Source organism: Thrips palmi, unplaced genomic scaffold (genome assembly GCF_012932325.1).
Source record: "Thrips palmi isolate BJ-2018 unplaced genomic scaffold, TpBJ-2018v1 HiC_scaffold_15, whole genome shotgun sequence".
Lineage (NCBI taxonomy): Eukaryota > Metazoa > Arthropoda > Insecta > Thysanoptera > Thripidae > Thrips > Thrips palmi.
In genome coordinates, this window is record NW_023144624.1 from 116576 (window position 1) to 126412 (window position 9837).

The 9837-nt window shown below is 42.2% G+C and overlaps 1 protein-coding gene across 3 annotated transcripts; it reads right to left on the reverse strand.

Moving 5' to 3' along the window:
- Nucleotides 1-232: 232 nt before the first annotated feature.
- Nucleotides 233-9808, reverse strand: LOC117641881. 3 transcript variants are annotated; one of them, XM_034379639.1, is made up of 6 exons: nucleotides 9666-9804; nucleotides 9349-9462; nucleotides 6541-6699; nucleotides 5606-5685; nucleotides 4009-4279; nucleotides 233-688 (listed from the first exon to the last, which is right to left on the reverse strand). In XM_034379639.1, exons 2-5 carry the CDS (start codon nucleotides 9370-9372, stop codon nucleotides 4075-4077), a joined length of 468 nt encoding a protein of 155 aa, XP_034235530.1. In that variant the 5' UTR covers nucleotides 9373-9462; nucleotides 9666-9804; the 3' UTR covers nucleotides 233-688; nucleotides 4009-4074. The 3 variants fall into 3 exon arrangements, with proteins under 3 accessions (XP_034235530.1, XP_034235529.1, XP_034235531.1); XM_034379638.1 differs by lacking the exon at nucleotides 9349-9462 and having other exon boundaries at nucleotides 9666-9808; XM_034379640.1 differs by lacking the exons at nucleotides 9349-9462; nucleotides 9666-9804 and adding an exon at nucleotides 8350-8773 and having other exon boundaries at nucleotides 6541-6777.
- Nucleotides 9809-9837: the final 29 nt, after the last annotated feature.

A 9837-nucleotide genomic window follows, 5' to 3' on the forward strand; every position in this document is an offset into this window, starting at 1 on the left:
AGGTGTAAACGACAGGATTGATGGAACTGGCGCAGTGTTGCGAAACCTGTTTCGACACGACGCGATCTGGACTCTCCTTGTTTGTGATATGGGATGAAATTCACAAATCTCAACTTCATTCAGAAGTTCTGTTTTCCAGAGCATTGATAACCTTCACACTAGGCGCATGGATGACAGCGACAGTCCACGTGAGTGTTGCGTTTCGCGCATGAAAGACAAATCAGACCACCAGTGCTGCTTACTATGTGTTTATTCTAGTATCAATGTATAAAAGTAAAAACTTAAACTATTTCTTAAAAAATAACAATATGCTAAAAGAAACAAAAAAGTGATTGCCCTACATTATGCTAAAAGAAACAATAACGTGATTGCCCTACAATATGCCAAAAGAAACAAAAAATGTGATTGCCCTACAATATGCTAAAAGAAACAATAATGTGATTGCCCTACAATATGCTAAAAGAAACAATAATGTGATAGCCCTACAACATGCTAAAAGAAACAATAATGTGATTGCCCTACAATATGCTAAAAGAAACAATAATGTGATTGCCCTCTGCTAAAAGAAACAATAATGTGATTGCCTTCCGGGGTGAGTCTTGATGATTGAGGTACACTTCTGGTTACAGGTGGTCGGGTTGTTCTGCTTCGGTCCTGCTAGGCTTGTTCTTGCGCTGAGGAGGCATTCCTGTAAGATGGAATTTGCCTTCGTTAAAATACAAATAGAAAACGTGAGCAGCTGTGCCCAGCATAAACTCTTGTTCCGATGAGGTCCAAAGTAAATCCTGTTCAAGTTAATTGTATGCACTTTGATTTCACTATTATTCAATGAATGGGACGCCATATTCGTTAGATTGTGAATTTTGTCACGTTCTTTGGAATACAATGTCACATTCGTTTAAACGTGACACGGCTGTCTAATTTGGGTGTCACTTTGACAGAGTCTTGATCAATACCACACTGCAAATCCAAGTGTGGGGCAGGCATCCACTAGATAACGTGGGACAAACTGTCTCACTCATGTAAGCGTGGGACAAAGTATCCCACGCTTCACTGTGGCAAAAAAATACGGAAAATTCCGTTAATTTTTTTTTACCAAGATGCCCATGTATCAATGTCCTCCGTAGGCTCGCTCTTTCAGTATCCTCCTTTGCACTTCAAACAGAATCATTCGGATTCCTTCGTGGGCTGCGAAGCCACTGTTTTCTTTGTATCACGACGAGCAGTTCTCTGTAGGGCTCTACGTGTTTAGGATTGTTAGGTACACTCTTAGACTCGTAATGTTTTTTTTAGGGGTTCCGACGAAGGAGGACCCCTATTGTTTTTGACGGCTCAGATTCTTTTCCTTCCGCCGACGCAAATCGAAAAATGGTTCCCGCCAAATTACTCGTTATAATAATAAAATAAAAATACCTGAAAATTTCGAAAATTTATCGTGAGAATTTAACGTAAACGACAGAAACATAAATTTGCAACAATCAAGCACCCTTATCCGTTCACATTTTCCAGAAACGTTTTCAAAGAGAAAATGTGCCACTTCTCAAAACTAAACCTCCTGCCTCATCAAAGTGACAAGAAATCGTCTGTGTTCTGAGAAAATGGTTAAAACATGAAAAAAAAGTCTCGATGGCAACGACACGGTGCCATCGTACCAACTGTCAAAATTTAAAGTCACTGATAAAAAGAAATCAAAACGCCGCGAAATTCGAAAATGCCAATGCTAACGCATTGCACGGTGTCCCTACATTGGAACATCTTTGAAGTCTGTCAGTAAAACGTTCGTAGCAGAAAAGACGCAAGAAATTAATTTTCGGGGGTTGGCAATCATTTTCTCGGCGTCTGCGCCCTTTCGAAAATCGCGAAGCTGAAAAAACGAGTAGTCGCGCATTCAAACTGCCCCTCCATTGTTGCTGAGGTTGGATTGTTTGGCCTGATTTTAAAGGTTGCGGTTCTCTTGTGATGTTTTCCTGAATTCTGTAACCAGCACGACGGTTGGTTTGACAAACTTTATAAACTCGGGAGGGGTGGTTTCGGAACACGGATAACTTTCGTTTAACGAACGTGAGCACTGTAAATCGGGAGATCGTGAGATGGACTGAGATGGTCATTGTGTTAACTGAATCAGGTTTTGGGATGTAAAAATACCGGTAGGATTCAATGTTACGTAAATAACGGTAAAATTAACGTAATTAACGTTTAGACGACAGACTTCAAATTGATTTCCACAACCGGAACACCGTGCAATGCGTTAGCATTGGAATTTTTTAAAATAACGTATTGACGTTTGTGTGCGTTAAAAAGCGTATTAGCATTTTTCATTGTTCTACAAACAATATTATGAATTTCGTCTTAACAAATTCGTAACAATACTCTTTGAACACGCACAAACGTCAATTAATATTAGCAAAATGTCGATTGAAGGATGGGAGTGTAGCCTGCTCAAAATAAAATGAATCGAAAGGAAGAATTCGACGCGTCCTAATAGAATAATCCTACCTGTCAGAGCAGATCCAAGACAATCCTAACCGTCAGTGCAGATTTAGAACTATCAAAACTGCAGAGCAGAGGCACCTAAAAGTGTTCATGAAGTTCTTCACTGCAAATCAGAGAATCTCGATATATCTGAAATACAATGTCCACGTATTTGTATAAGGATAAAACTTTGTAACAAGCCCTTCGGCGAGTAGTTTTATGAAGTATGTTGGCGTCACGTACTTTGAGAAAACACCGCTTTTCACGTGATGTGCAGTTAGGATAGTTCTGAATGGACATGAGAAGTTAGGATTGTCTTGGATACTGCTCTGACAGTTAGGATTGTCTTGGATGTACCCTAGCAGTTAGGATTATTTTATTACACACTAAATGTCATGGGACTTTTTTTGTCCCACGATTTATGCAATTTTAAGCACATCCGACGCTGATAAAATTTTGTTCCCGCCTGGCGACACATTTTGTCCGACACCTGCTGCAAATTGTACTTTCACTAGACAATTTGTCTCGCCTGGCGGACACGAAATTGCATCACCACCGGATGTGTTTAAAATTGAATCATTCATGGGACAAAAAAAAGTCCCATGACATTTAGTGTGTACACAGTAAAAACTCTACGAAGAATCGCTTCGTAATACGAAGAAAATGGAGGCATAGTAAAATCTACGAAGAAATGCTTCGTATTATGAAGCAAAATCCTTCGTAATACGAAGCAATTCTACAATGCCTTCATTTTCTTCGTAGTTATGAAGCAAATTCTTCGTAGGCTTTTAAGGGGGGACCCTGGTGAAAAATCGCCAAAATTCCAATAAATTGTATTTTCAAAGTTTATAGATAAAAATGTGCATAGAAGGTTTCAGATTCAACAGGTTGAACACCTTTAAGCTAAGTGGGTAGTTTCTTTATCATTTGGAAGGAAATAACATCGAGATCAGTTGTCGTTGGCTTCTACGCTCAACTTCACAGCTTTGCTCAGTCGACAAAAAAATTGGTCGTAGAAAGACTTCCTGCGTTCCTGGTTGACACCTACATGAGTCGTCTTGCATGGACTCTATTCATTGATGACTTGTCGACAAATTTTAGTGACGGAATCTTGATATCAGCCCTACTTTTTTTAAAACACACCTAAAAGTTTGAAAAAAGGGAAAAGAATCACTTTTTTTTAAATGTTAAAATTTGAAAACTCATATCTCAGGACAGAAGTTGAATTTGAAAATTCCGTCACTAAAATCTCTTCTATACATCTTTAGGATAACCCAAAAAAATTTTCAGGACTTTCCGTCCCAATGAAAGACGCAGGAAGATTTTTCCCCAACGCTCCAAAAAACTCTAAAAAGCCACTTTTCTCAGAGACCGTTCAACATTTTGGATTGAATTTTGTTTTGGGAACTCACCATAATGAACCTAATAATCAAGCAAAGTTTCAACTTCCTGGGATTATTTTGAAGCCTACTTGAAAGTTTCACCAGGGTCCCCCCTTAAGAGTGTAGGACGCGTCGAAGTCGACGACTGTCTCACCTGTGTTAACGGAAGCTGCTCCAGTTCTGCTGGTCGGCGAAGGCTGGCGTGCGTCCCCCCTCGCCCTCACTGCGCCGCGCCGGGCCGCTGCTCCCGGCCGCGCTTCTTCTTCGCGTCCCTCTGCCTCGAGGTGAGCGAGCCGCGGCTGCGGGTCACCTCCAGCGGCCGCACCACGATGGAGTCCCTGCGCACGCGGCCGGGCGCCTCGCCGTGCAGCCTCTGGGCCTCCCAGCGGGGCAGCGGGGCCGCGTCGGGGCCGTCCAGGGCCGCGCTGGGGAAGGACGAGAAGCGTCAAGGGCAAGAGCCTTGTCACTCTTAAAAGCCTACAAAGCATTTGCTTCATAGCCACGAAGAAAATGAAGGCATTGTAGAATTGCTTCCTATTACGAAGGATTTTGCTTCAGAATACGAAGCAATTCTTCGTAGATATTACAACGCAAAATGCATGGGAAGGTTTCCTCTGCACGCTTTTGGGCCCAGGATCAGTAGTGTGCCCTAGAGCTTAATGTTCCGTATTAATTTTACTTGTGGAGGAATTTTAAAACTGCGTTGTTTAAGGAAAAAGTGCTGCTTCCGATTGCAAAAACAAACACAATGGATTCCTTCGTAGATTATTAAAAATAAATGCCTTTGCCACGTGACGAAGCGATGCTTAGGAGACTTTTAACCGTGCGTGTTCCTTCCTCTGGAGTATGTCAGACGATTCACACACCATATTCCTGACGGGTGCAAAGGATTTGTACGTTGCGGAAGTTTTGTGCAGACTTAACACGGATATCCGTATATACACTTTAGCTTTCAATACATATGATTTTGTCCGTATTTCAAAGGTATTAGTGTCCGTAAGATACAGAGAAATTTTTCGTAAGTTACGGACAGCAAAACCTGTCTGTTGCGGTCAAAATAATTTGTATTCCAAGTTAGGGTCAGGGCGGGGAAGAACTGGACAGGGGAAGAACTGGACACTCCATATTTAACTTCAAATACCGGAGGCACAGGAATAACAACTATCAAAAGTTGTTCCGTGGCATCAGCGGTTCATTACATGACAGTTGTCAGGCCAGTACATACGGCATTTGAAGTAAAATGTGGTGTGTCCAGTTCTTCCCCTGTCCAGTTTTTCCCCGCCCTGACCCTAAATATCATCCGCAATTATGGCTGCACGAAACTATCCGCAACCCACAAACCCGGTATTCACTTAAAATTGAATGTTAAGACACATGACAAAAGTTCTCGCCACAAATTGGCGTGACAGGAATTTCACGCCGAAAAACGGCATGCATGCCGTGTGCGTCACGCCATCATCTGGCGTGAATGTACCATGTGGATTCGTGCGTAGAATGCGTTTCAGGAAGAAAGTTGCGCCAAACACCGGCATGAGAGGATATTTACGCAAAAACAAATGGCTTGAATTTCTGTCAGTTTTTTTTTGGGAGGGGGGGGGCATGACACTTAATTCACGCCCCTGCAGAGGCACGAAGTCACGCCGATATATTTTCAGTGCTCGTAAGAGATTAGTTTCGTGTGCGGGCCACCCATGGATGCAACTGCAACGCACACGCCAAAGTAACAAAATGGGGCCACTTGTCACACTTACGATTCGAACTTAATCAGATATGTCTCGTCTTCGAAGTCTTCCGATTCAGCATCAAGGGAGTCTTGAGGGGCCACTGCATCCTAAAAACAGTCAGGATCGAAAAGTAGCGTTAGTTACATCTCCTGGATAAAAACGCATGTCAATGAAAGTGCTAAATTTTGTCCAACGCCTACTGCAAATTTTACTTTCATAACAAAATTTGTCCCAGAAGCAAAGCTGTACCAGAAACAACATTGTACCACCTTCGGATAAGCTTAAAATTGCATCATTTATGGGTCAAAACAGTCCATGACATTCAGTGCACTGTGAATACAAAAGTGATACTTACCTTTTCTGGCAATACAATTAAGTATCGCCAAGAAACGGCCTCACCGAAAAATCCTGCCTTCAAAACGACGATACACGGGAGTATTGCCACGATTTGGCAATAAACCTTGAATAAATCGAGGGCACTAGTTCTTTGTTAGAGATATATTGTTAAAAAGATATTCGCAATACTTTAAAGTATCGCCAAAGTTTGGCGATAACCCCGTGTATGTATCGCCATTTTGAAGGCAAGATTTTTCGGTACGGCCGACTGTTGCCGATTCTTAATTGTATCGCCAAGAAAGAATCTAAAGTATCGCCTTTGGATTTGCAGTGAGTGTAAGTATATACCCTTACAAATGCATGCTTGGCAAGTACACATTTACAAATTTTGGTGTTATAAGGCGCCAATCATGCTAGTGCTGTCAGTGTATACTTGCCAAGTAAGCATTTGTAAGTGTAGGCCAAGTATGTGTTTATGATATGAAATCATAAACAGCCAGACATCTTGCGGGCATGCATTCAATAGTAAGTTTGTACTTAGACAGGTATGTAGTGTGGACAATTTATCATCAAGGGTTTACTGTTGTGAGTGCATCGTTACTGCAAGACTTGCGAGGTCGACTTACCTGCATGGGGGTAGTGTATTCCACCCCGACATTCGTCACTGCTGGTTCTGTGGTAGAGGGGAGGTCGTCGCGGGACGTTTCGACGCTGTCCGTCCGTAACAGAACGGAAGACGATGCAACGATCTGCACCATCACTGCGAACATCATCGCCAGACACACCTGAAAGCGGTAAGAGATTCGGTCAGATTTGCTTTGTCACTGAAGTGCTGTGCACAGCTTGCGGTTGGGAAATGTTGCACACTAAATGACCCAGGAAGCGGAAGAAGGGAATAATTTGACTTATCTCCAAATTGAGTTTTTATTATGTCGTTGTGCGTTAGAATGGTTTGCATCATTGCACCAAATTATTTGACCCAATTCCTAGCAGTTCAAGAGAAAATCCACTTCGAAAAAAGATGTAACTCAACTTGACCCCTTTTACGCTCTCAATTTAGCGGAAAATGGATACATCTCAACCAAAGTCAACATGACTCCGTTCAACATATTGTTGATAGGAGATAACTCAACTTGTGTTTTTATGTATCCATTGTAAAAAGAATCAAGTCAACTTACCCCCCTTTAATTTTAAGAACTTAAACGGAAAAAAGAGCTAAGTCCAAAAAATGCACCAGAGGAACCAACACTCTCTGCTGACTATAGTTCCACGTGACATGTCTCCTAATTCCACTTCGCTTAAGAAATATAAGTTGAGATGACTCTGTTTTCCATTTTAGCGGAAAGTGATAAGTCACACATATCCTATACGCAGTGACCTGACACTCCTGATGTTCATCTCAAAGTTTAACTTACATTTTTTGAACTTGTTATCATCTATAACATTCCATTGTTCAGTTTTAGATTTCCCTGCTAACAGTTTTTTGTTGCTCCTGAAAAATGGTCAAAATGGAGTTATTCCCTTCTTCCGCTTCCTGGATCAAATGTTTATGTACAATTTTGTACGTGGTGATGCATAATTTTAAGGGGGGACATCACTCCCAAAACAGTGCTTTTGTAAAATCGTCATAAAAACCAAACGGAAAGAGATAAATTGTTCATATTTTAACAGATAAAGTATCAAACATCACAAAGTCAATCCGCCAGGGCAGTACAGCGCTTTCGTTGAAAACACAATTTTGAGTGTTAGGTTAGACCATTTCGCACTGTTGCAGCGCTGGACGCCAAACGGTTTGACATAGAACAACGAAATTTGGTGACAGCCTTCCTGAGATGTCTGGCTATGGTGGGTACCTCAATCACTTTCAAAAAACCATTTTAAGTTGTATTTGTTACACACCAAAAAAATCTGTTCAATTTTTTTGGTCAAAATTGTTCAATTTTGAACGTTAAAAAAATAATTAAAATTTACCAATGCAAAATATTTTGCTACCCACCATAGCGGCATGTCGTAGGTGCTTCCATGCTAAATCTCCCCGCTGTGGCTCAAAAACTGCGGCCTAGAGGCCTGCAACCGTTTGCAATTTCATGTTCCGAGAAAAACGCGATCAAAGTTGGGGAAACTGGGCTTTTCCCCTATGCATGTTTTCGGCCCACAACCTCCTAAAACTGCAATTTTTTGAATTTTGGAATGCGGTTTTCACCATTCGACGCAGAATAGAATGGTCAATAATATAAACTAATAAAAAAAAGTTGCAATTTTTGACCATTTTGGAGTGATGTCCCCCCTTAAACTTGTGTGCCGTCGTGCATAAAATTGTGCGTGAATTTCCATAAATTTATGCATTTTCACGCATAATATTATGCAAATTCCCCGCAAGCACAAAATCGTGCGAGTGGCACGTACAAAATTCTACATAAACATTTAGTGTGTGCGTTCGGAACGCCCTGCCTAACTGAGGTCCAGGAATTATTAATCGCTGACTAGACATCGGTATGGAATGTTTACAGTATAATGCATGATGACTATACTTGACGAATTCTAACAGTGCGATGTTTCTCCCGCCCAAGTGCGAAGAATGCATTGACACCCACGTTTAATAAATTTTCAAAAGTTAATTGAAAAGGAGGGTAGGGCATCTAGTGCACTCTTAAAACCTTACGAAGTATTTTGAGCATACGTATAACAAACGAAAATACTTTGTTATACGAAGAAATAGTTCGTAAATTACGAAGTATTTTCTTTGTAAGCTTACGTATGCTCAAAATACTTTTTTATACAAACTACTCTTCTTCGTAAGGCCCAAAATAGTTTGCAAGGTTTTCTCAGTGTGACACTTTTAACATTTTTGGCTGAGCGATAGCGAAGCCCGTTACTCCAGTGCGGTTGAAAAGTTTTGTCTGTCTGTCTGTCTGTGTGTCCGTGTGTGTGTGTGTGTGTGTGTGTACACTACTCCTCCTGAACGGCTCGGCCGATCTGGCTGAGATTTTGCAGGCTTATTAGGTATGTTCTTGGCTCGGCACACGCGAAATTTCACTGTCCTAGCTCAACCGGTTCAGTTTTTATAGCCCAAAAACACCTAAAAAACGGCGAAAAATCGAGTTTTTTTGCAAGTAGATCACTTTTTTTGCAGGTAGATCACCTCTGTCTTGAAGAAAGGGGGGTCCCCAGCCTCGACAAGTTAAAAAGTTACAAGGGTCAAGATCGTGTTATCTGTAGATTAAGCAACTCTTTCTAGAATTAAGGGGGGTTTGGGGGGCGGAGCCCCACAGCATGCAACACGTAAGAAGTAACCGACGATGGACAAGCCAATGCCTGCCGAAGGCAGGCTAGCGCCGCAGGCCAAGGTAGGTGCGCCAGGCGCGGATTGGAGGAACAGGCCGCGAGACATCGCGAAGCCTGTTACGACAAGACGCGGTCTGGCGTAAACCTACCTTGTAGCATTCAATCCAGTTCATTCCGATACTGTGCAAGAAACGAATCTGCTTCCACTTCGGACTTCACACTCCGTTGTATCGTAGTAAGGTCAGACATCAGCTTAACTGGGCCTTGTTTTGTTGGACGAAACATGACCCTTTAACGGTGAAATATAAAGGGATCTCCCATTTTACGGCAAACAATGATCACCCTATACCGCCTATCTAAATGCATAGGGAAGTTTCCTCTGTACGCTTGAAGAAAGGCGTACTGCCTGCACGCCCTTCTTGAAGCGTAATAATGTTACGCCTTAGGTTTATCAGGGAATACTTACCATTTGCTTGTCCATGACGGAGCTGGTGGTCCCGGACGGCCTCTGTGAGCTCCTCGTCGGCACTGCCCGCAGACAGGGCGCCCGGTCCGCCCTCTTTGTACCGGGGCCACTCATTAGCACCGCCAGCCTCCCAATGTTGTCACCGCAGCAAGGCCAGACCCCAGGAGAAAGT